This window comes from Colossoma macropomum, unplaced genomic scaffold, assembly GCF_904425465.1.
Source record: "Colossoma macropomum unplaced genomic scaffold, Colossoma_macropomum, whole genome shotgun sequence".
Classification (NCBI taxonomy): domain Eukaryota; kingdom Metazoa; phylum Chordata; class Actinopteri; order Characiformes; family Serrasalmidae; genus Colossoma; species Colossoma macropomum.
The window spans coordinates 6,106,651-6,132,775 of record NW_023494800.1 but is presented as its reverse complement, the minus strand read 5'-3'; the positions used below and the strand labels follow the sequence as shown (position 1 = coordinate 6,132,775).

Genomic DNA, 26,125 nt, shown 5'->3' with positions numbered 1-26,125 from the left:
CTTTAAAAAAAACACAAAGTTTACAGTATGTAAACAAGTTCACACATGCTTTTACTGAAAAAATATTTATTATACAGCTCTAAGAATGTTGTGTCTTATGCCTAAACAGCAAAAGAACAGACAGGACAGATAAAAATAAAATAAGCATCAAGCAGCCAGTAATGAATACGTACACACACAAAGAAACTAAGTTCTCTTCATAAATGACTTATTTGTGGCAGGTTCTATTTCAATGGTGACAAATGTGGCTGGGGAGTTTAGGGATCCACTCTGTCTTGGAAGAACTCATCGTAATTTGTGTTGCTAGGTTCCTCCTCAACTTCCTGTAGAAGAAGGAAAGAAGTAAACTGATACACTTGAGCAACAAGTTACAGTGAAATCACCATCAAAATGGTCCTTTATTAAATTCATGAATATTAATCATTACTGTTTATGCTGTTATTAAATGTTGAACTTTGTTCTCCTGCATCCATCAGCACATCTTTACATCTGATGGGTAGATTTGCTTGACGCAAATTAGCTGGTTACCCAATATAAGCTGTATGAAATCAGCTCAGGCTGATGATTATGATGTTAAATGCAAAAAATATGTAGCTAACAAGTAACATAAGCCTATTATACTTCTATTACATTAGACTTATAGATCCACTGCAAGAATAAAAAAGCAAACCTCAGACATCAAGCGTGTCCTGGCTGATCGACGACACCGGGGTAAAAGGGGAAAAGCCTGTATATTTGATTTCTCACTCAGCCATTTCATTATTATGGTGTTATTATTCATGAAGACCATGACAGACTCACTCAGGACGTTTTCACACTTGGGCCGTTTCAGCATCTGAAGTGGACTGAGACCGCTGAGTCATGGTTTCTGTTGCATAAGTGAACATGCCAAACGAACTCAGACCCCTCTAAACGGTAGATCGTTTTGTGGTTCGATTGATTTGTACATTGTGAAAACAAAACAGCCCTGCGCCGTACACACAGCCACAGTCTTCAGCACTTCAGCAGGTAAAAACAGACCACCAAGGATCATTAATAAGGTTGTACTCAGGATATGATTGAGTGATCTGAGACAAGACAGCAGCGCTGACATATTAAAGCGATAAGATGAGAGAACCCAGGTGATTTTACTGTGTTAAAGGCTCAAGTTGGGCACGCATGCAATTTTAAGCTGCTTTCACACTGAACTCTGAATGAATGAAAATTCACCGCTGACGCGGAGTTTCGCCGGGTGGAGCTCAGTGAGGAGCACAGCCGAAAACGGAACCCACCGCGGCAGACCCACAGGGTCATTTTTCCAATTTTGCGTGATGCACTTCAGCCAATCGCTTCAGCGTGGCCAATAGGAGAGCAGCAGGCGGGTCTGGTGGTTCCTCTCGCCTCCTCTAGAGCTTTAATGGAGATGGGGTCTGAACAAAAAGTGGTCTGAGATCTCAAAGGACCAGAAAGAAAACTGAGTCCTCTTTATAGTTCACTTACATTGTGAACGCAAAATGAACTGAGGTCATTTGCAGTTGGTTCACTTTGACAGAACTGTTTGGTTCTTTTGAAATGAACTATATGTGAAAACACTGTCAGGTGTATCAGTCTGGAGTCATTACCACTGGTACTGTCTGACAGCTCTACCAGACTCCAGCTGTGTAAGTGATGAGGCTTTAAGTTATAAATGATATAGCAAATAACATATTTACCTTTGGCTCCTTGAATTCTAGGTCCTCCCCATACTGTATGGAGAAGTCAATGTGCTGTAGAACAATGCTGATGCCCTCCTCATCTGTGCGGTCAAAGGGCAGGAAACGCACCATGCTGTAGTCATCAATCTATACAGAAACAGGACTGTTTTAGCCAATTTTGGTGTTGCAGTACATGACGCAATAATATTGAATTATTATTTTTTATTTCTGCTATATTCAGCTTCACTTGTCCTAAATGGCTATTCAGATGTCAAGTGTTTTGTTCTATAAAGTCCTACTCAGGACCAGTTAAAAATAAGGTCTCACTTTATGTGGATAGTTCACTATAGTCCCCTATAGATTATCTAAGGATGTTCAGATTGTTAACAAACTATCTGTTGAAACTCAGTTGATTTTACACAGTGGTGGGGTTAGGATTTGGACCAGGGTTAGGGCTAGGACCAGGGTGAGGTTGGGGTTTGGGTTTTGGCTTGAGGTTAAGGTTCAGGTTCGGATTAGAGCCAGGTTTAGAAAATTATGGTCAATTTAGTAGATATATAGTTAAATATAACCTAAAAGTAAATCAAGCATCTAAAGTGGACTATCTAAATAAGGTGTTAACTTCATAAGCACTATTTTCTTGTCCCTTATTTTTAATCCCTGAGGTCCACATTTGACATCTGTGTGATTTTATGCACCAAAAGTTGATTATTACTTGAACATTTTCCAATCTCTCTTTATCCCTGAGAATTCAATGGGCTACGTTTTGTGACTGATTTATGTAAATGAGCTCTTCTGATTGGCTGTCCTGTATTGGGCTGAAACACTCAACTTCAGCATTAATGGGTGGGGCTTAACTGCTGTAGACAGAACAGGTACATATTTATTAAGGTGTTGGTTTCTGTGACATCACAACAGCAGTGGATTGAAAACAGGTTTGCAGCTTAGTTTCCACATATGGACCATACAGACTGTGGAGGTGTGTGTGTGTGTGTGTGTGTGTGTGAGTGTGTGTGTGAGTGTGTTGTGATGGTACACTTTGAACCTTTTTACAAATGTTTACATACTACATTACTCTTTTATTTATAAAAAGTGAGGAAAATTCAGTTTTCTGTGATTTGGGCTCTTTAAATAACTATAAATGATGTTTTCAGCCAATTTCACTGGTTTTAAAAGTCTTTAATTGGCACTTCAAGTCCAAGTCCAGGCTTAATCCACGGCCAGAGAACCAGCCTTAACGCCTCATCATTGTAAACCTACCAAACCACAGATAGCTTTGGTGAGTTTCTTGAATTTTTTGCTTCTCAGTGACACAGAGCTGTCCTCCATCATCGAATACATGTCTGGGTCCAGATACCTGCATAAAATACAGATAATCACCTCTGTTTGTTTGTCTGAGTATCAGCATTGACTCAACAGTACACAAATAAATTGAAATAGAGACAGATGTTCTGTGGAACTTCACTCAAGCACTTACTTCTCGATTTCTTTCTTGGCCTTCGGACTGAGCAGGTCCATTTTGGTCATGATGTTGACCTGAGGGATTTCTAGGGACACCATGGCACTCAAAGCTGCCATCACGCCAGAAATAAACTAGAGAACAGAGAAGTCATGATGTGTTGCTTTTCCTACTAAATCATATGTCCACATTTAGTCACTGATGACATAAATTGAAGGGATATGATGAACAATATTCACAATGTAGAGAACGAATATGAAGAGATTGAGTATGAAGAGTTTGCTAGTGAAGAGTTTGGGGACACCTAGCTGTTCAAAATGGTAATACAAATAAACATATTTCATTGCACATTAACAATAACTTAGTAAGGTATAATAGATATATTATTTAAGCATATCGCTGCTGTCCGAAGAAAACATCATGTCTCCATTTTTGTCGTTTTTTGGTTTTTGGCATAATTTGAAAATACCTGTTGCTCTTTACACTGTGTGTAAATTTTATGAAGAATGGACCAAAAGAAATGACCCAGAATTACTTGGAAAAACGTCTGGTTCCACTGACTTACATTAAAAGTAAAGTATGTTTTTTCCTTCTCCTGTAAAGTTACCATTTTGGAGATACGAGGTTTTGTTCCGACAACAGCAACATAATAATAAGTATATAATTAGACATATTAAGGACTACACAGGTTAATCTAGAGCAAAACAATATCACACCTGTAAATATTTGAGCCAGTATCAGTCACAGAGTTTTTCATTGCCAATTTCGCTCATGGGGGGTTAGAGCTGGATTTCTCTGTAAAGCTGCTTTGTGACCACGCCTGCTGTAAAAAGCACTATATAAATAAACTTTGACTTGACCTGACAGTGTTCCTGCTCCAACAGTAACACTGCCAAGTCAAAGTTTATTTATATAGCGCTTTGAAATTGTGTATCATTCTGTAGTTGGTGTCATGCCCATATTAGGACCTCAAGGTCTAAGCAGTTTTTCTCTATGGGAAAAATGAATGGAGTTTTTGAAAAATTACTGCTGTTGTTCTCTGTTATAAAACGTTCCAAATCTGCTATATTTTGTCCTGCGTTCACGTCTCCCCGAGTGTCACTAGATCCTCTGAATTATGAAATTAGTATATACTTAAAATATAAATATTGCTGCACCCAAGCTACAAGATAGCTACAAGCTAATAATCCTGTACAATGACATGATGTCGCATTCAGTAAGTCTACTTCAACACTACTGCATAACACCAGCTACTCAAACTGTAGGCAAACTTGAGGGAAAAATGTACGTACAGCAAAATGTATAAGCTGGAACCCTTCTGTTTATGACAGAGTGTGAAAGCAGTGCTGATCCAAAAACACCATTCATTTTTCCTCATTGAGAAAAACTGCTTAGATCCAGAGCTCCTAATCTGGGCATGACATCGGCTACAGAACATAACTTTGGAGGTCTATCATGCCAGAGGCCACGCATTCTATCCCCTTGCTGTGACGTCAGCACTCAAACCTTTCAGGTGTTTAAATATTTCCAAAAAACTGTCAATTTATTGTTTAGGACAAAACTTGCTCTTCATACTAAAACATTCTGACGAACGTAAAGTATTACAAACCTTACCAGAATTTTTGGGTCAATTTTTTTCTTACTTAATTTTAAAGTCATAGCAAGAAAATTCAAATATCATAAAAAAGACAAGCTGTCCCCAAACACCTGGCATGCAGTGATGTTCTCAGGTCTGTGTTCTTACCTTGAAACTCTCCACCATGAACTGAGAGTCGACCAAGAAGACTCCGCACACACGGAACTCCCACTGCTGGAGCTGCTCGACCAACTGCTTCATAACTGGAAGGTGTGTATACAGCTCAATCTGACCTGCAGGCCGAGACAAACACATCTGAATAATGTGGATTAACGAGAGCCGAGGAAAGCTTCAGGAGCCTTCAAAAGGGTTAAATGACTCAAGACAGTTTCTTCACCTCCAGAATAAAAAAAGAACATCCCTGTTCAATGTGATGAATTCACACAGACAGCAACAATGAAGGAAGAGAAGTCTACAAATGTTTCAAAATTACTGTGTAACTTTATTGATAAGATGTAAATAAAGTCATTCAGAGTGGTTAATATTCTTTAAAGTGGTGGTGATAGAAACCAGAGGTCTTGAGGTCCACAGTATACATATAGCCATTTTATTTACTATCCAAAACAATCAGTGAACCTCGTTGTGTCTTCTGAGTTTTATATGTAATGCTGACAGTGGTAAAATAGTTATTAAAGGAGCACTATACGATTCTGGAGAACGACTGTTGATACTTGAACTTAACAAACACACCCCTCCCTTCAGTGCTCCTTTAGAAGCTCCGCCCAAAATTCACGGACATGCAATGTTGAAGCCAACACGCTTTTTTTTAGATTTTTGTGGCCATAAAACCCTTCACAAATGTTGTACACACAAATACCGTGATAAAACGTTAGAGTGAACAATGACACAGGGACGTTAGCTAGGCTGTGGGTCAAGCTGCTATATTAATGTTTTAAACGTCGTATATCTCGTTTAATCATAGTAGGAAAAATAGTGGTAAAATAGTCAAGTTAAAAAGAGGTTTAAAAAATATAACCATTTTCCTTAGGGACTATTTTACCTTACTACTCCCTGCATGGACCTCTCCACCATAAATACACATAAAAAATTAGTTTTAGACTAAACTTTTCTCAAAACTATCATTAAACAATGTCTCAGGTGGCAGGCAATGTATTCAGAATAATTTTATGTAATAACTTTCTGTGAGGGAACTTTAAGTGGCATTAAATTAAAAAAATAGGTTTCTTTGGGTACTATTCGGCCACATAATGCCTTGCCTGTATCACTCCACCCTGCATGTATTTAAAAAAATACATTTTAAGCCAAAACCCCATTTCGAAACTACAATAAAGCAATGTTAAAAGCAACACTCATCATATCGGAAGCCATTTCCTGTAGTATCTTTCTGTGAGGGAACTTTTAGATGATTTTAAATGCTTTGGACGTCTGGTTCCTATCACCACCACTGTGAACAATGTTGATTCTATTTTCATAATTTTGTTTCTCCAGAATGGAGCATTTCACACCAAATAATTCAATTATTTTGTTTACATGTTAGTGATTTAAATGTTTAAAAATTCGGTGGAAGCTCCCTTTAACCACTACTCTAAAACCCATAATGCCCTTGTGCAGAATTTAGGAATACAGGAAATACCTGGGCAGTCGAAAAGTATGTAATCATCCTCAACATGGCCAAGGCTCTCCTCCAGCCAGTCAAAGTTATTAGCAAAATACTCCATGCAGAACACGAGTCCTCCATTCGGACCAAACCTCAGCGTGTCATCCTCCATCACATCGTCCACCTGGATCAGCTCTCGGATATCTGTCCGATTAAGAGAACATGAATCACAGCATTTAAGGTATCAACATTTGGATACAAGTAATGAATTCATTCTATTGATCTGTATATCACAGATGTTTTATGCCGGCCTTACACCAAACGACTTTTCAAGCGATTTCACTGTCACAGACAAATATCCAGTGTCAGAATAAAATCATGAGAGTCTTGTTAGAGTTGCGCTCGCGTCATCACAATCGTTTAGTGTGAGGTGGTCAGGACGGCAGTCTTAGGTCAGTCTTTTTCTTGTATTGATGCTACGATAAAATCATCCGTGTTTGATATTATCATAAGCTTTAAGTCTTGGATCATGCAAATAGTAACATGCCAGAGCTGGCGCAGAGCGAGCGGGCGCATGCGCGCAGCACATGAGAGAGAGAGAGAGAGAGAGAGAGAGAGAGAGAGAGAGAGAGAGAGAGAGAGAGAGAGAGAATGCATGCGTGAGAGCCTGAAATCTCTGTAAAAAAGGCAAATCTGCTCAACTTTAAAACAAAACTGATATTAATCTAAAAATTTAAGCTGGCTGTTTTAATATTTGAAGTTCACTGAGCCCGTAATAGTGATGTAAGGAAACATGCGGAGGACTTTAAGAAAGGCATTACTGAAGAAGCATTTTTTGGCTCTCTGTTACGGTGGTTTCTTATTTTGTTTGTTAGTTTTTTATGGTTTAGTTCATAATATCCAACAAACAATGCTGAGTCGCTGCATGTTTTGTTGATGTGTAAATCTTTATGTTAAATAAAAAAGGAACTGCACAGGTTAATTAAATAAAAATACTGGGTGATGATCTGCCAGAGTATACAGTTCTTCAGTGAACTGAGATGAGCCCCAGATCTTTACATGCCCACTTAACGTATCTTTCCATTTGTAACACTATAGAGTGGAGAAGGAAAAGTGTTTATCTGCTTGTAAATTGATGGTGGAAAATGATGGGAAATGATCTCCAAAATCTAGTTGCAGTCTAGCAAACAGTGACCCTGATAGATCCCAGGCTTGGCAAAATCATAGTCTGTGACTAAAAACTCTGTGATTGTCTTTAGGTGTGAGAGGGTGTCAGACTTTAGCCTTTTCAAAGTCTTTTTAAAGTCTTCTAGTGTGTGGTTAGCATTAAACATCACATTTACTACTCCCAGCATTGGACTACACTGCTTTTCAAAGACACAACTGATATGAGCATGTCCCACATCTCTAGACCCCTGCTGCACTGGACACTCTTACCTGCCATTACTGGGTAGTCAAAGTGTTCTGCGGCTGGGTCCAAGTTCACCACCTGCACGGAGCGGCCGATGGCTTCAGCGTGCTGTATCATAGTGGAGCAGTACGTGCTCTGCAAAGATATAAAGGAGTTCACGATCAAAAAGTGCAGAAATGACACAATCCTGAAGTATTTTTAAACTAATATTAAGCCAATTTTGTCTTAAAGGGGAAATCCACCAGTTTTTCGAAATTTCTACATAATCCAGTGGTTCAGATGTGAGCAAAGTCATTCAGAGTGGTTTGATGTGAAATGTGATGTGATGTGATTCAGTGTGGAGAAACTTGTCGATTCAGAGTTCGTTACAATGGTGGTGATGGGAACCAGAGGTCCACCAATGAATCTACACGTGTCTTTTGAGTTTTTATATGTAATGTTGATGATGGTAAAATAGTGCTACGCCTATAAAACGTTTACTTTGGGGATTATTTTGCCTGTACCTCTTCAACATTCGCAGAAAATCTTAAAGATATAAAAACCTTATATCGTAAAACAATGTCTCAGGCATGAGGCAGCGCATTTGTAAACAAGTTGATGTAATACCTTTCTGTGAGGGAGCTTTAGGAAGCATGTAAAGCTTCAGACGTCTGGTTCCTATCACCACCACTTAACATTTCTGAGTCAGTGTTTCTAGAACTTAACAATTCATATCAAACCACCCTGAATTAATTTGTTTACACCTTTATTATAGCATTATGCATTAATTAAAAAAAAATCCCCTTTAAATATGTTCTAAAATAAGATTATCACACAATTACCATTACCATAATATCACAATATAAGGCAGAACTGTCTGTCATCATGATGAGAGGTAACTGCAACTTATCTTACTTTAGATATTTTACAAGAAACACAAAATTAGATAGACAAAAGTTAGTGAGACAAGCTAAACAAGATAAAGAGGACCTGGCTTCTTACTCGCCAGCAATTTTTCCGTTCCACCTTAAATGATGTAGTAACTGCTACACAATTTAAGGTGGGACGGGAAAATTCGAACAAGAATGCTGATTTCAGCTTGGTGTAAAGAGGCTGGCTGGTGAATAATAAAAACAACAGAAATAATATAAATAATATGAATAACAGAAACTAACCTTTCCGCTCCCAGCCGGTCCCATCACGAGCTGTGCGTAGCGGGGCATTATGGCCAACTTTACAACCTCTAACGTGTCTCTGAACTGACCGTGTTTCACTTTAAATCTATGTATTCATCTTTAAAAACACACTCAAATACATAACGCACACCAACACTGCCCCACTGCTTCCATGCTGCGTTCTGGACAGTCAAATCTACGGATGCCGAGTAGGGTCGTGTGGTGAAAAGTGCTCAGATCGCCCCCTGCTGTTCGCTTTCCAAGCGCGATTTTAGTTTTTTGTAAAATGGACTACAAAGTCACCACACATCCCATGGAGCTGACTGGCACGACCCATGGGACTTGTAGTTCGATTTTACTTCACGCCCCAGCGAGGGTTGAAGTACTTGTTTTGTTCATTCCTGTTTTGTTTTTGGAAGCATAAAAAGTATGATTGTGTATATTTTATCATATTTTCATATATTTTATGTTATTTATATTTTTACATGTTTTGCTTCAGGATTGATTTTGGACAAATGCTACAAAATTGCAAACGTGAGTTTTAAGGGTCACAATTTGTTTCCCATTGTGATATAAACAAAATTAAATTTTATAATTTCATTTTTATTTCATAATATCATATTATAACACACAAAGATATGTATACAAACACATTTGATAAAAATAAATTATTGTAATGTTAAATTAGTATTCCTTGCTCCAAAACTCCTGATTTAGCTCATAAGGGCCTTGGTAATCGCTTGATGAGCTGAATTAGCTCTGCTCTGAGAAAATTGGGCCGTTTTGTGAATAATACTAACAAAAGGCGGTGAAAATGTGCGTCTTTTATTAACTTGTTATAATTTAGCATATGATTCTTTGGAATGTTGCTAAATTTGCTCCAAAACAGAAGCCATCAGAAAGCAGACAGTGTTGTTTGACATACCGTGAAATTCAGATTTTTTTTTTCACCACTAATGACGCCACAGTTTCCTGCGTGGACTGCTGGGATATGTAGTTTTAGTGGCCTTTGGTCAAAAGTCGCAGTAAATGGAGTATAACTGTTGCAATTTTGCATCAGAGGGTCTCTGAGAGTTAACCCATACCTATACAATTACACAGCTCAGCAAAAATATGCTTGTTAATCCTCCAACAAGCATTTCCCTATGGCGAAATGAGTGGTGGTTAATGTTCGACCGCAACCAGCAGATGGCGTAGTTCTGCACGTTCTCTCCCCATAGAAAAGAAGACGTGCTCGCAGCGTCATCCTGATAGCCTCACTGTAACTTTAGTCTCAGCCAGTCTGCACAAGTCAGCCACACATAGTGCTTGTTCTGTTTCAAGAATGACTTGACATGGGGAAGCAAGGCAAACTCGCTGAGAGCAGATATAAAGAATGGCATCAGAGACCCCCTGTGAATCCTCCTCTACCGTCGAGGTGAGTTACTGTAAGGCAGCACTGGATGTGGTGGACTTCTATTACTGTATTTTCTTTAATCAAATTATTGTGTGATTTGAACAGGTCTTCAGGATTCACTCGTGTAAGATTTGGTAAGTTGAATTAGTCACTTTCTACAGTAAGTATAACCTGGTAGTTTCACCATACTTAGGAGGTCCTGGAAATCAACCACCCTGCAGAGTTTAGCTCCAACCCTTATCTAAGCACACTTTATCCAGGTGATGAAGGCCTTTAGGGGCATCTGAATGTTAGAGCCACCTCTGCAGGGTGGTAGACCTCCAGGACCAGGATTGGGCACCCCTGCTTTACCTTATAGATCCTTCTCACTTCAATCTTATCTAGCTATACTAAATGTCCAAAAGTATGCAGACACCTTTTGTAATTAGTGCACTTACTTTGAGGTGCACCCACTGCTGACACAGCATCGACCAATGTAATGAGATGCACTGAAGCAGCCGCACGTGAGCCTAAGGTCACCATGCCCAATGCTAAGAGTCAGCTGGAGGGGTATAAAGCCCCCCAGCACTGGACTGGGGAGCAGTGGAGCTGTGTTCTCTGGAGTGATGGAGCTCCATCCAATATCTTTGGTATGAGATGGAGTGATCCAGAACTGACCATCCAACATCAGTACCTGACCTCGCTAATGCTCTTGGGGCTGAATGCAATCACATCCTCACAGCAATGTTCCAACATGTAGTGTAAAGCCTTCCCAGAAGCGTAGAGGCTGTTACTGCAGCAAAGGAGGACAAACTCCCTATTAATACAGTTCATTTAAAAAAAAATGCTAGATGCCTACAAACTTTTGGATGTTCTTATTACACCCTTATTATGTAACATATTTTTAGGGCAGGCTGTGATTCTTCTGTGGTCATTCTCTAATTTCTGTTTACATTCACATTGTGTATTTTTCACTTTTTTACACACTCAGGTGAGTAGTAACCAGTTACACTTACTCTTAAGTAAACATTAGTGGATTTGTGCTCTGAGTGTTTTCAAATGCTGATCTACTCCAGTATATTAGTAACAGTGATCTGCTTTTCAATTAGTAATGATTTAGTCATTCATATTTAGCTTCTGTTTGCTTTTTTGTGCTTAATTTCATCATCTCTGCATAGACCAGTTTGGCTTCGCATCTCTATTTTTGTCATTTTACAGTTTTTGACATAATTTGAAAGTACCCATTGTCCTTTACATTGTGTGTAAATTTCATGATGAATGGACCAAAAGAAATGACCCAAAATTACTTGGAAAAAAGTCTGGTTCCATTGACTCACATTAAAAGTAGATCTTTTTTCGTTCTCCTGTAAAGTTACCATTTTGGAGATACGAGGTTTTATTCCGACAACAGCGATATGTTGTGTTTTGGATGCTGGTATGCTGGTCATGACCACCCTGGGTGACCAGCTAAACCAACACGAGGTCAGCGGTAACCATGCTGAGCTGTTTTTTCAGAGAGGATGCTATGCTGGTCTGCTTTGAGCTTCTAATCGTACTTCTACTCGAGTTTTTATTTCTAGAAAGGAAATTTTTACTCATTTTACTCAGATGTAACAGTACTTTTACTTGAGTATGGGTTTAGGCCACACTACACACCTCTGGAGAAACTATGTTTGTACATGCAAAGAGGTTTTTATACTTACAATGTGAAATTCCCTCACCTTAAATTCAGGAGAGTACAGCTGTATCTGTCTTGCAACCTGATAAGTTTTTTCCACACGGGTACAGTGGTGTGTCTTATCGGGGCGAGCTGTAGAAACATTACACCTGCAATACACAGAGAAACCAGAGTCTCCTCTGTGTGCTGACCTGATTGAATAAAACCCTTATAAAAGTCTTTAACATCCTAAAAGGTTTAAAAACAGTGGGGGTCTCTTATTTATGGAAACTTTTATTTAATATAATTATAAGTCTCGTTATATTCAAACTCTACAAGTATTGTAGCAATACTCTTATTTCATTGTTGAGTTTGAATGTATTGTATGTTTGAAAACAAGGGGTTAACAAGGGGTTAAATGCCCAGTGTAAAATTATCCAACCTTTTTTTTTTCTCTGTGGTATCTAGGCAGATCCAGCTCTCTCATTGGTTAGGACTTCAGGGGCTCAACTGAAGGCTTAACTTGTCAGATTAACCCTTAACTTTATGTTCACAGAATCACCGGTCATGTTTTATTTTGCAATGAGGGAACAATTTTGTGAGAAAACGTCACTCTAGACCTTCTAGAAGACACTAGACCCGTCTTGAGCAGTAGCCTGACCAAGGCGTTTCAGTTGTTATAAACAGAAAACAGCAGCAGGAGCTCTATACCAGGACTCTAAAGGAGTTACTGTAAAAATGACACAAGGTAAAATATACATTAATGTCTGTTACAAGCTTCAAATCAAACACGGAATGTGTGTACAGTCTTCATATATAATCTAGAACGGCCAAAAAATGTTCATAAGATTCTATGTTATCTTAGTGCTAACATGATTTTAGGACAGGGGTGTCAAACTCAACCACTAAAAGGGCCCTATTAAAAAATCTCAGCAAATCTGTGAGCCAGCAGTTTTTATTTCATTTTTACTCAACATTTTGCCATCTGACCTGAATGGGCCATTATTTATTCAAAATATGCCAAAACTGCTGCAGCATAATAATGCCATAATAAGGCATTGAATACTAATTCTAATAAATGAATATTACTAATACATGAATATTAATTCTAAATAAAAATAAATTGTTTTAGGTAGTTTTTTTTAAACTGCCTATTTACTTGAACCACCAGGCATCTTTTTTTTGTGTAACTGGACTTGACTTGGCCCACGAAATTATTTCAATTTTCTATTATTATTAGCCTGAGATGCACTACACTATGTTGCAGTGCATGCTGGGGACTGTAGTGCATCTCAGGCTAATAATAATAATAGAAAATTTAAATAATTTCGCGGGCCAAGTCAAGTCCGTGATACAGTCCTAATTGGTGAAATTATTTAAATTTTCTATTATTATTATTAGCCTGAGATGCACTACAGGCCTTGTGTTTGACACATGGGTTTTAGAATCTCATAGGGGCGCTAGCAGAAATGATCATAACCGTAGAGATGTTTTTGTTTTTTTGTTTTTTTTTTGACAGTTATGGCTTGACCTGAAGCCTAGTCTCAGTTCACTACTGGGTAGAACATGAAAACATGCAAACAGCTGTAATTAAAGTGCTATAATTATGTAGCTATAATAATAATAAAAATAGGCCTCATTCACCAGCTGTTCACATTCTTTCTTAAAACCAACTTAATGCAGTTTTCACAAAGATTTTCACAAAGATTCTGACAAGGTGTGAACAGTTCTGCGTTTTAAGAACACGTCATGAATCTGACGTAGACTTTTTCTTCGGGCCTTTCTCAAGAACACAGAAAACTGTTGGTGAATGAGGCCCAATGATGATTATTAGTGCAAAATTAAAGGATGTGCATTGATATTGGATTTAAATTGAGATCAGCAGATATTTGCTTGAAAATTAGCACCATCAGACAGATGTTTAGATTTGACGGTATTTAAAGCCAATATTTAATGATATATTTTTTGAACTCCAGAAGAGCAGAATGTTTAGGTGACACTGGTCTACTGCACAAAAATGTCTGCATTTAATTCATTTTACTGCATTTGCAATCCTACAGAAATCAGTGTTATATTTCTCTGTAATGCCAATCCATTATTACATTTATAAATGTTCAGCGTCATCAGTATCTGCAGAGGAAAAATATCGGATATCGATGTATAACCCACTCACAATTCCTATATCAGTGCATCCCTAACAGAATTATTCTTGTTGTTATCTGTAGATTCCAGTGTGACCAAGAACCCAAATTATGAGCTAAAGAAACCCGAACGGCAGCCAGAACAGCCGCAGCACTTCAACACTATTCGTATCCCAGAAATGATGATGACCTCTCCATTTCTGCAGGTATTTCAACCAAACATAATGATTTTACAGACAAGCTAACGCCTTTAAAAAAACTTGGAGTGAATTCAACTATCAGCTGCAGTGGAGTTGGATTTGCCACTGAAAAAAATAATTAATCAACAATAATCATATAGAAAAATCATAGTCTCTGCTCATTTCTCAGCTTATTTCTCTTAATATAATATACATGGTTTGTAATAATGACAGATCAGATATAAATGACCGACTTTAACTGAGATTACAAAGAATATCGCTGCTGTCGGAAGAAAACTGACCATTTTTCAATTTTTCAGTTTTTGATGTAATTTGAAAATGTATGTTGCCCTTTACATTGGGTGTAAGTTTCATTAAGAATGGACCAAAAGAAATGGATCAAAATGACTTGGCAAAAATTCTGGTTCCATTGACTTACACTACAAGTGAAGTATGTTTTTTACTTCTCCTGTAAAGTTACCATTTTGGAGATATGAGGTTTTCTTCCGACAACTAAATAACAAATTCCAAGCCATGAAATGAAGTCCTGTACTTTCTCCCTTTCAGCACCCGAGCTTGACGCCAGGACAAAAGCACTATTTGTACACTGTGGCCGAAGCCTACAGCGAGGATCACGTGCGAAAGCTGATATGCCAACATTACCTGAACGTGTTACACAGATCCATCAGGACAGGTGCATGATCACCTAATCCCTCTAACACTGACACTGGTATTACTTGAACATGGTGACATTAATCACTTCATTAGCAACACGCCTGTCGACTGCTTGCATTCAGGTGTCAGTCACGCCAAGGACATGACTCTCAGCATCGACCCACTGCTAAGAACGCATTCACCAGACGTGGAGAGCAGCCCAGAGCAGCAGAAAAAGAGTTCTAATGGACAGAAACCAAAGGCATCAAGCAAAAAGAGACTTGTTCTACCTAAAATCAACAGCCACCGAAAAAGGTAACATGGATCTGACCCAAGATAATGCTTTATATGAATGTTAGTAGGTCTGCGGTTTCACTGTTGACGATTGTGTGACGATTACAGTTTGTCCTCAAGGTTTCCTCCAGAATCGAATGCAAGAAAATCAAAACCTCCAATGAGAAAGAGATACCATGCCTCAGGTAAGATCTTCTCAACAGGCTTTTGAAGGCACAGTACAGTACCACTGTTGACTTGCCAGTTTATCAGGTACAAAAGCACTGGATCTCCTAATTACCGAGTTCAGGTGTTTCATTGCTAACAGGTGGATAAAATTAAGCGCATAGCCATGCAGTCTCAATATACAAACACTGGCAGTAGAGGGTCGTACTGATGAGCTCAGTGTCTTTAAGCATGGCACTGTAATAAGATGCCGCCTCTGCCACAAGTCTGTGAAATTTCTGTCCTGCTAGATCTGCCCCTGTCAACTGTAAGTCGTGTAAAGCACTGCTATTTGAACTGGAGCAGTGGAAACATATTCTGTGTCTGATGGATGGATGGTTTGGCGAATGCCAGGAGAACGTTACCTGCCTGACTGCACTGTGTCAGCTGTGAAGTTTGGTGGAGGAGGGATGATGATATGGGGTTGTTTTTCAGGGGTTGGTCTAGAACCCTTAGATCCAGTGAAATCTTAATACTTCAGCACCAAGACATTTTGGACAATTGCACACTTCCAAATTTGTGGGAACAGTTTGGGGACAAACTTTTTCTGTTCCAGCATGACTGAGCCCCAGTGCACAAAGCAAGGTCCATGAAGTCATGGCTGGGTGAGTTTGGTGTGGAAGAACTTGACTGGCCCTCACAGAGCCCTGACCTCAACACCACTGAAAAATGCTCTTCTGGATGAATGGGCAAAAAATCCCACAGACACTCTCCAACATCTTGTAGAAAGCTTCCCAGAAGAGTGGAAGCTGTTACAGAAACCACTATAGGATCATCACTGACCAAATATTGTGTGGGTAGTGGCCCTAGTACAACTGTATCAGACACAGCAGCATTTACATTTTTTTTGCACTCCTTGGTCATTATTGGGTGGGAATAGACCACCAAACCAAAATTTATCAAGCCGACAGCAGTCTTGTGGTCAGAACTTGACCACTGAGGAGGGCTAACATAAATTGAGCATAAAAGCAAATGAGCTATATTCTTTAACTTGATACCTACAAGGTAGAGGTATTATATGGAGTGGACACTAAGTGCACATAGGATTTAAAACCCCATCACTAATGCTGTGCCTCATACTTGTACCAGTGCCACTGCTGTGTTGAGAATGACCCATTAACCAAATACCTGGTCAGCGGTGGTCCTCTGTTTGTCCTTTCCATTGACAGACAGGCTCATGAATTGTGCAGCAACAGATGGACTTCAGTTTGTAAGTGTAAGCCTACAAAGTGCATCTATATGGTAGGCGTTTCTGATAAAGCCATCAATTATATTATATATTTATATTATAATGTACCTAATAAACTGGCAACTTAGTGTATTTAAGAGGAATGCCACTAATTTTCAAAATTTCTGAATAATTTTATCGTTTTTGCAAACTTTTTATTTTTTTTCTTAGCAGTCAACATTCTCTGCATAACAATACCACAAAAGGAGAACTGGGGGTTTAAAAAAAGAACATTTCTATAAGAAATAGACAAAATATAAAAGTATTCAACATAAGCAGTGTGTCAATGTCTACCATGATTCTGTGGTTGAGGTGTTAAGTCATTCAGTTTATGTAAAATGGTTCGTTGTAGGGACTCAATGAACTTTACAGTGGTGGTGATGGGAACCAGTGGTCACAATGTCTACAACACAAACATAGACATTTTATTTACTATCTAAAACCACCAGTGAACCTACAGGAGTCTTCTGAATTATATATGTTGATGGTAAAATAGTAGGAAAACTTTTTTAAGGTACTACTTTGCCTTACAAGGTCTTGCATGTACCTCTACACCATGAAAGGATTAGAAAAGAAAAAAAGATGTCGGGCCGTATCACAGAAACTTCTTAAGTCTGAAATCTTATCCTATCTGCTCAGTCACCATGACAACTTTAGTTAGGACTGAATTTAGGACAGAGGCTATTACAGAACAACAGTTCTTTAACTCATAATCTTGTCCATTAACTCCAGATAAGAAAACTGTATTACAGAAACATCCTAACTAGACTAAACCTCCTAAATTCTGTCCTAACTTTAAGATGAACCCCAGATCTGTCTTAACGTCTGTTTTAACCGTCTGTTTCTATTGTTTAATGCAGTGACAGGCAGCATATTTCACTATAACTGGCATAATGACGCTACATTTATCTACATTGAAAACGGCGATTTGCCTTGAGTTTTGTTCTAACAGTGTTAACAGCTGTCTAACTAACTTGATTATGTGTTTCAGCTGTGCGTGTATGGTCGGTTGCTAGGTAACAGACATGACAGTTGATTGTCAACTTCAATCGAGCAAGTTACATTTCCTAACTTGAGATAAGAAAAGATGCTATAAGATAAGATTATTAAATTAAGATTTGCTTCTGTAATACGAATTTGTGAAAAATCTTATCTTGACCTGTCAGATCTTAAGTTAATCTTATTCTCCAGGGTATATTTTGGTTTTTCCATCTGAATTTACATGCCCAAATCGTAAGGCAAATTATTCAGTAACTGTATGAAATAGATGTAAATTTTTATTTTATTTATTTATTTTTTAGTAAAAGCTCCCCTCTAATTAACAGAACGTGTTTTATGACCACACATATCGCTATATGCTTACAATTTATTGCTGAAAGCCAAAACGCTCTTTGTGTTATTTTATAAAAATAATTTTTACAGAGCAGATCACTGAAGAGACGCCATCTGTTTATAGTTTATAGCCCAGATTTGTGGAAAAATGGGTCGACTTTCAGTAGAAAAAAAAAATTGAGTTCAGCTTCTTTTATTATAAGGGTTTAAAATTACATCACCCATCTATTAGACTGGAAAGAAGACAGTTACAGCTCTCATACGACCCCCACCTTTTGAATGTAGCTTATGAAATATGAAAGTTATATAGAAAATAGCGAACTGTGTTTTGGAACCATCGGTGGTCCCAAGGAGTTGAAAAGGTTAAGACAAAATGATAAGAACTTTCTGTAATACGGCCCCTGGTTCCTGTCACCGCCACTGTGCAGTTCTGACTTGGTACATTTTGTAGAAGAATTTCAGATCAGAAATGTTTTTTTGTTTTTTTTTAAATCTGGGGGATTCCCCGTACCCCTCAACTATGCCATGACCTAGTTGACTTCCCATGATGACTGACACAACATATGACGTTTGCTCTGATGTTCTGCACTGACGTTTTCAGGGCTGGTCCACTGGAAAGCAGAAGAGGACTCAGTGCTTTCTGAGATCAGCTCCCTGTCTCTTGAAAGTGAGGACGTTCAAGATTCAGTGCAGCACCATCATGTTAATACATATTCATGACATCAGTGACTGTTTGTGGATGTTTAAAGTTCTTAAGCAGGACAGCATTTAAAAAAATAAAGATTCAAGACTTTGACATTTAATGTGCCATGTGATTTTATTGTATGAAATATATAACATAGTTTGAATTAGGGCCCAGGAGCAGATAGAAGAGGCCTTGCAAAATGAATATGACATATAACATTATTAACATAAAAAGTGGCACAAGAATTTAGTCATGAAAGACAGGCAAATAATACGACATTATTGCATTCTAGACAACTATGTGCTGATAAAGAGAACACAAGCATATGCTGATGACATATAAACAGTATTATACACTTCTTTAAAATAGCAGAGCGTTATGGTACAGCATCTGCACTGGGCGTATTTCCGGGCTGTGGTCAAGGAGGAATGAGACGAGACACATCCTGGAAGAAGGCAACTGACTTTCTTTAACATCTTTATGACTTCTTGTATTCGATTCTCTCAACTTTCACATCGTCACCGATGAGCTGGTAAACATATGTGACCACTGTGGATGCTTGGATGTCCATCAAAACAAAAGATGGTATAATGTTGCTGTGAAGAGACAGACACAAAAAAAGGTAAACGTAAGAATTTCACAAAGGACCATTCAAAAACTTTCAGTTGATGTTTTCCTATTGGCTCAGCATTTTCTTAAATCTAAATCCTGATAAAAAGCATTCTGAATCTCATGAGGGTTCATTTGTATGAAGGCTGTTCCTGCGTAGATTCAAACTAGCCCTTTGTTAATAGTAAGCAGTCTATTTTTGCCATTTTTTTAAAGGACCCATGTCCTACATTTTCTTTAATTTAATTTATTTTTATGGCATATGTGTGGGTTTATATACAAAAACAGTCCAAATTAATTTTTACATGATAATCTGCTTTTATCCCTTAAAATTAAACAGGCTGCTTTTGTTACTGTGCCTTTAATATGTTGCTGATATATGTTAATGACCTCCGTTCTGACTGGCTGCTCTGTATTGTGCCTAATTTGAAAAGCAGTCCAGCCTGAAACACTCTTTACAGCTTCTGAGTAAATGGGTGGGGCTAAACTGCTGACAGCTGAATAGGCGAATGAATATAAACATGTTGGTTTTCATGACATCATAAAAGCAGTAAATTTAAAACTGACTGTTTAGGCAGCTTAGGCTACGTTCACATTACCAGGCTGAAGTGGCATGAATCTGATTTTTTTGCCCTAATGTGGCTCAGATCTGATGTTTTCAAAGCTGTGTGGACGCAAATCTGATCTTTTCAAATCCGACCTGAGTCACTTTCATATGTGGTCCTAGATCGGATACATATCCAAATCGTGGCCATGCGACCTTAATGTGACGCTCAGATCGGAATTCATGTGCTTTTTTTCCCACTTTGCGTGACCATCATTCAGCGTTACCATGGCAGCAGCACCGAACAGAAGTTAAAGCCTGTAAACGGTGGAAAAGCAGCTCATCTCACCTTTTTCTCCTTCGTCTGGCTCTAATAATGAAGCTGAGAGCTGATCAGAGTTAATTATCTTCACAGCGAAGCTCGTTCTGCTCGTTAGTTTGTTTGCTGATGATGCACGTGACGCATGTTCATTCACATTAATGACAGATTTGGATCACTTACCGAAACGAGTGTGAACCATTGTGTCAGAGAGATTGGATTTGAGCAAAAAAATCAGATTTGAGCAATGAGGCTTGTGATGTGAACGTAGCCTTGGTTTCCACAAATGGACTGAATGAACTGGGGCTTGAATAGTGCATTTTGAAACCTTAAACTACATCAACTCTAGGATATATCAGTTTTCCATGATATGGGCCCTTTAACAGACCACCATAACATAGCCAAAGTGCTATTCTCGATGCTCCTACAGCTGCAGCAACAAAGTGAAGGAGACGAATGTCAGTGCTGTACCTCTCCAGTGCGTTATAGGCTCCTGTGGCTGAGCCAGGGTTGATGTAGAATTTGTTCTCATTCTCAAAAGCCTCAAACTTGTGCGTGTGGCCGGAGATGAGGATGTCCACATCCAGCTGCCTCTGAAGCAGAGCGAGGCTGGCCATGTCACCCCACGGAATCACCTGGTGCCCATGGATCAGCCCAATCTTAAACTGTCCCACAGTCACCACCTTCTGCTCTGGGTAATTCAGGTTCTGTCATTCAGAGAGAAAAAAGCCTGGTTAAGCATAACTGTCTCAGTACTGCAATACTTCTTTAAATAATTTGTAAGCAAAATTCTCAAAGGTTGTCTAATGTATATACAAACAAAAATGGATTAAAAAAAGGATATAAAATCGTAATTTCAATGAGCCTAAAATGTTGCCATGCTGCACTTCATAGTATTAGATAACACTGCAAATAACACAGTAAATGCTAGATTCAGACCGGAACGGCCTTTTAAATAATGCAATATCTAATTGTTGTCATTGTGCCTATTTTTAAATGAAAAGACAATTATCTAACAAAGCTAAAATGTGTGGAAAGGTGTAGGTTACACATATTGTTATGCACATATGCGTATGGCACATCTGATGTGCAACTTTAATTAAGGCGAGGGGCTTTGTGTCACAGCTGCTAGAGAGCACGGTTTAACCCCGGGGTGTCAAACTCAACCACTAAAAGGGCCATATTAAAAAATCTCAACAAATCTGTGGGACAGCTGTGTGTTATTTTATTTTTACTTAACACTTTGCCATCTGACCTCCAACTGACAATTGTTCAGTCAAAATATGCCAAAACTACAGCAGCAAAAAATAGTTTCAAATATTCAAACGATTCAAAAATAATTTTAAATAAAAACTATTGGCTTAATATAAAACAACAGGTTACATTAGCTGTTAAATTCACCAAAACTAGACACCTGGCATCTTTTGGTGGTGCTGTCCCCATAGATCATTGCTGGTGAGAGCACACATTACGTTGCAGTGCATGTTGGGAACTGTAGTGCAGCTCATGGTGAAATGGGCTAATATTAATAGCAAATTAGACTAATTTTGCAGGCTGAATAGGATTGTGCCACAGACCTGATTTGGCCCACAGGCCTTGTGTTTGACACATGGGGTTTAACCCTTTAAATGTGCAGGACCTGACAGCAGGTTTATGCTTCCATTTCTCAGGGTTACAGAGCACTCAAGTTGTGTTGTCATTCTGTAGTCTGAGTCACGCCCATGTTGGGAACTCTAGTTGCGAACTGAACTGGCACCATAAGACTGACCAGCAAGCTTGGTCCAGTGTGGCAGTTATGTTGCTTTGGCAGTAGCAGAATACATTTGGACTCGCTGGTGGAGTTATATTATAGTGTTCAAGTTTAATAATATACTTTTAATTGCATACTTCCTCTTGTAGTGAGGGGACCTGCATAAACAACCAACCTCATCAAAGTCGCCTCTGACGATGTGCACGTCTCCAGCCAGTGTTTTCAGGTAGTCATAGCTCTCCTTAGTACAGAGGTTGCCAGTGCAGAGGATGTGCTGAATCTTGCCAGGTACCAGCAGCTTCTTGAACTTGGCCGGTAAGGTGTTGCATCGGTGTGGAATGTGCAGGTCACCTAATACAAGGACCAACTGGGGATATACAAGGAAGATGTAGTTAGAACGTCTCCATGAGCATCTTACAGCATTTCTGGTTGGCTGATAAAACTGCTGGTTTAAATATGTTTACATGGCCATAATGATTTAAGTTAAAAGTGATCAACTGTGATCATTCAAAATGATGTCTGTCTATAAAGGATGTGGGTTAAAGTAAATTCATATATATATCGCTGTTAAATCAAAATTATGTCAGAACTAACAAAATAATATGTGAGTAGTCACACTTACTCATATCATCAGGTTCACACAAACACAAGCATTTCTCTTTTATTAAATGAAAACAATACAATCCTACATAGAATAGTTTATTGTAGGCGCTGGAGATCTACCTCCCAGCACAGTTTGTTCCAACCTTCATCTAACACACTGTCCATCTTTACCCAACACTCATGCATCTCATCCAGCCAATCACACACTTCTGAAGAAGCTAATCAGCTGAAGGAAGAGGGGCAGATTGTGGTTGAAACTACACTTTGCAGGAAGGTAGATCTCCAAGACCAGGGTTGGTGACTATTGGTTTGCAGCACACCTTGTTTTCAACATGCCTCATTCACTGAACAGTAACTGGAAAGAGGCCTTCAAGTATTAGGTCTATAGGTAAACCTATTCCACCTGAGTGTCAGTGTGCGACAGGGATGAGAGGAGTTTACCAAGCGTGTCCCAGGACATCTTTACATGTGTTTCCTACACAAGCAGCACTCACACTAGATCCAACAGCCCAGAGAGAGCAGGGTTACTACGAGAGCCGTCCCATTAGTCTGCAATAGAAGCCTCCAAAAAGCAGTGTGGGGAGTGAAGGGGAACTTACTCTGTGACCAGCCTGAATACAACGCAGTTGATTGGAGACAGGATGGGAGACAGGATGGGGTGCAGTGGGTGAGCAGGAGGAAGAGGAGGAGGAGGAGGAGGAGGAGGAGGAGTGGTGGGGGAAGGACATTGAGAGATCAAAATGATGCATAATCACAAATAAAGGAAAAACAATACAAGACGATGTGAGACAGAAGGAAACTGAAATGTTATGTGGATAAAATTAACATTAAATGAATCATTCAAACACAAATGGTGGTGGTTAATAAAAGGTTAGCAGCAATTGGGTTAGTGTGAAGCCCAGGTGCTTAAGTGTTGATAACTGTGTTCAAATTAGGCTACAATCCATAATAAGTGATGAGTGAAATGTAAAATGCTTCAGACTGAAGGGGTCAATAAAATGAGCACAATTACTACCAAATTTAGGTGTCAAGTTCATCAAACCTAACCCAACCAGTGAAGTTTCATATTAAATATAAAGATCTAAACAGTTCCAACATGTTCTCTGATTTGTGGCAGTGGAGGAAAAGCCTGGCTCAGCCAATCATGTCATTTTAGTCAGAGCATGACACTATTCTGATATTAGTATTGTATTGTATGGATTACTTTCTTCTGTTGTTCTCTGGCCAACTTTCTTTTTCTATAATAAGCTCGATCACCACTTTCTTGGCCTGACCCACCTAAATCAAAATGTTTACTGTGAGATTTAATTTTCTTTGGCCCTGTTTCTGATCAGATTAAAAAAAACAATGCCAAAACCAAATCCTTACCTTTTGAAAAGTAACAAGAGACAGATATTCCTGCACTCTAGAGGAAGCACTCTATAACATCCCATTATTTGGCCTTGTTTAAAGGAGAATTTCACCAAGTTTTCAAAATGTCAATTAAATGAAATTTAGATGAAATTAAGACGTTAACAAGTACATTCAGAGTGGTTTGATGTGAAATGCACCTTTCTAGAGAAACTTACTGAGTTTTTCGACACTGGTAGTGAGAGAAACCAGGCATCTGAAGAGCGTAATGCCTCTAAAAGCACACAGGTTATCACATGAAACTGTTATGAATATGTTACCTGATGCCTGACTTTGTTTTACAATTGTTGAAGATTTTGGCCTTATAAGTGAAATCCAGTCAGTATGGAGAGGTGCATAGGGCGTTATAAAGCAAAATAGTACCCAAAGATTTTTTTGTCAGATGTATCACTCAGAAGACTTGTGTAGGTCCACTACTCGTTTTAGCATAGTAAATAAAATGAAGGCCTATTTGCTTTGTAGACATCACAACCCCTGGTTCCTACCACCACCACTGTAGAAAAATCCAAGTCAGTACATGTCTGCACAATGAACCCTTTCACATCAAAACATTCTGAGTGGCTTTATTTACACCTCAATGACTGAATTATGTATGCATTTTGAAAAAATCAGTGGATTTAAATTTAAGCTGTTGTTCAGAGCTGATAACTTTTGCTTAGTCAGTCTTCAGCATCCACTGGAAACATTTCTGGTTTGGTCTTTGATTCCAACATCCAACCAAACAACGTAATATGTCTACATTAGAGCAACACTGTTCTATCCGGCTCAGCAGAGACTAATAATTCTTCTCTGTGCTTACTGTCAGAAGATTGTGGAAAGCCTGTTTCCACCCGTGGAGAAAGATATAACCATTTAGTAAGTCATAACAATGAGAAAGGTCTTCACAATTATGACTTAGTAACTCATAATTATGACTTGCTATCTCATAATAATGAGATTCTATGACTCAGCATCTCATAATTATGACTTACTCAGAAAGCTTCTCATCATTATGAGATAGTAAATGATTATTATGAGATACTAAGTTTTAATTATGAGATAGAATCTCATTATTATGGGGCAGCAAGTCATAATTATGAGATACTAAGTCATAATTATGGAAAACTTTTATCATTAGTATGACTTTCTAAATGGCTAACGTTAGCTACATATTTTTCTCCAGTTTCTCTTGCAATGTGTTGACAGCACATAAACCATCCAGGGAAGAGAGATGGCCACGTCGTTAATGGTATGTATGTAAATAAATGAATAATATAAGATCGATAGATAGATAGATAGATAAACAGATAGATAGATAGATAGATAGATAGATAGATAGATAGATAGATAGATAGATAGCACTGATAAAACACCCTGCGCTGTCAGGCTAAGGTATTTTGTTTGCTTTGACTTTATTCGCTGCGTTTGACTGGCACATTTAACTCGCACGAAGCTTAAGTCAGCTTCTGGTTCGAATTTCCCCGTTCCACCTTAAATGGTGCAGCGGTTCCATTCTGGCGCCTCAGCGTGCGTTCCGGCCTCAGGTGCCAGAATGGAACGGCTGCAACATTTAAGGTGGAACGGGGAAATTCGAACCAGAAGCTGGCGAATAGGAACTTGCTGGTCATGTGATTGGTATGGATGAAGGCAGCTAGCTCACTAACTGATCATCTATTTTAATTCTTAATTCTTGTTCAATCTTACTGACCAACACCAATAACAACACAATAGAAACGAGAGTATATATGACAGACTAAAACTACACAACTGGAATTGAATATTAGGTTAAACATCACATTATAAATAAACTACCAAGCTGCAGTTCACTGCAGTCTTCTGCTTGTAGCTGCTGTAAAAATGAGTTTTTGATCTGTGCGAATAATAAATTCTACGGCTAATTTATATAATCTGCCTCAATAACCGATAAATATCGGTAAATACAAAAAATACACCGTCTGAAAAATCTAATCTTACCATTTTTCCTCAAGCTGGGTGTTTCTGGTGGAACTCAGAAGAGTGAAGCTGAGCGAAGGCGTGTTGGAGGACAAAACAAAAGTCCTCAACATAACACTCAAAATACCATTTTAACGGTTAGGAATCCCAATGGAAACGTTAAAAATATTTACAGAAAAATTGAAGCTTGTAGAAATCCCAAAAACGCGTGTTATCCTGGGTCTTTAAAGCTTTATCACAAACTGAATTTTACTTTCTTTATTGCTCACGTTCGCCCTAACAGGAAATGAGCTGTATTTTGTAATACTGTGAGTGGGC

General features: G+C 38.6%; 3 protein-coding genes across 5 annotated transcripts; 1 reads left to right on the top strand and 2 right to left on the bottom strand.

The window, feature by feature from the left end:
- Positions 1-49: 49 nt before the first annotated feature.
- Positions 50-9,081, bottom strand: gpn3 (GPN-loop GTPase 3). Its single transcript, XM_036589008.1, has 8 exons — positions 8,892-9,081; positions 7,764-7,872; positions 6,363-6,530; positions 4,877-5,001; positions 3,151-3,266; positions 2,934-3,030; positions 1,692-1,820; positions 50-323 (listed from the first exon to the last, which is right to left on the bottom strand). The coding sequence occupies exons 1-8, from the start codon at positions 8,937-8,939 to the stop codon at positions 258-260; spliced, it is 858 nt and encodes a 285-aa protein (XP_036444901.1). The 5' UTR covers positions 8,940-9,081; the 3' UTR covers positions 50-257.
- Positions 9,082-10,151: 1,070 nt separating this feature from the next.
- Positions 10,152-18,753, top strand: LOC118819996 (protein FAM216A). Of its 2 annotated transcripts, none has more exons than XM_036588069.1 (7): positions 10,152-10,308; positions 10,393-10,421; positions 14,149-14,270; positions 14,811-14,937; positions 15,041-15,212; positions 15,312-15,376; positions 18,557-18,753. In XM_036588069.1, exons 1-7 carry the CDS (start codon positions 10,226-10,228, stop codon positions 18,673-18,675), a joined length of 717 nt encoding a protein of 238 aa, XP_036443962.1. In that variant the 5' UTR covers positions 10,152-10,225; the 3' UTR covers positions 18,676-18,753. The 2 variants fall into 2 exon arrangements, with proteins under 2 accessions (XP_036443962.1, XP_036443961.1); XM_036588068.1 differs by having other exon boundaries at positions 15,300-15,376.
- On the bottom strand, positions 18,754-26,043 carry vps29 (VPS29 retromer complex component). Of its 2 annotated transcripts, XM_036588066.1 has the most exons (5): positions 25,829-26,043; positions 23,065-23,076; positions 22,038-22,229; positions 20,584-20,819; positions 18,754-19,236 (listed from the first exon to the last, which is right to left on the bottom strand). In XM_036588066.1, the coding sequence occupies exons 1-5, from the start codon at positions 25,829-25,831 to the stop codon at positions 19,119-19,121; spliced, it is 561 nt and encodes a 186-aa protein (XP_036443959.1). In that variant the 5' UTR covers positions 25,832-26,043; the 3' UTR covers positions 18,754-19,118. The 2 variants fall into 2 exon arrangements, with proteins under 2 accessions (XP_036443959.1, XP_036443960.1); XM_036588067.1 differs by lacking the exon at positions 23,065-23,076 and having other exon boundaries at positions 25,829-26,032.
- Positions 26,044-26,125: the final 82 nt, after the last annotated feature.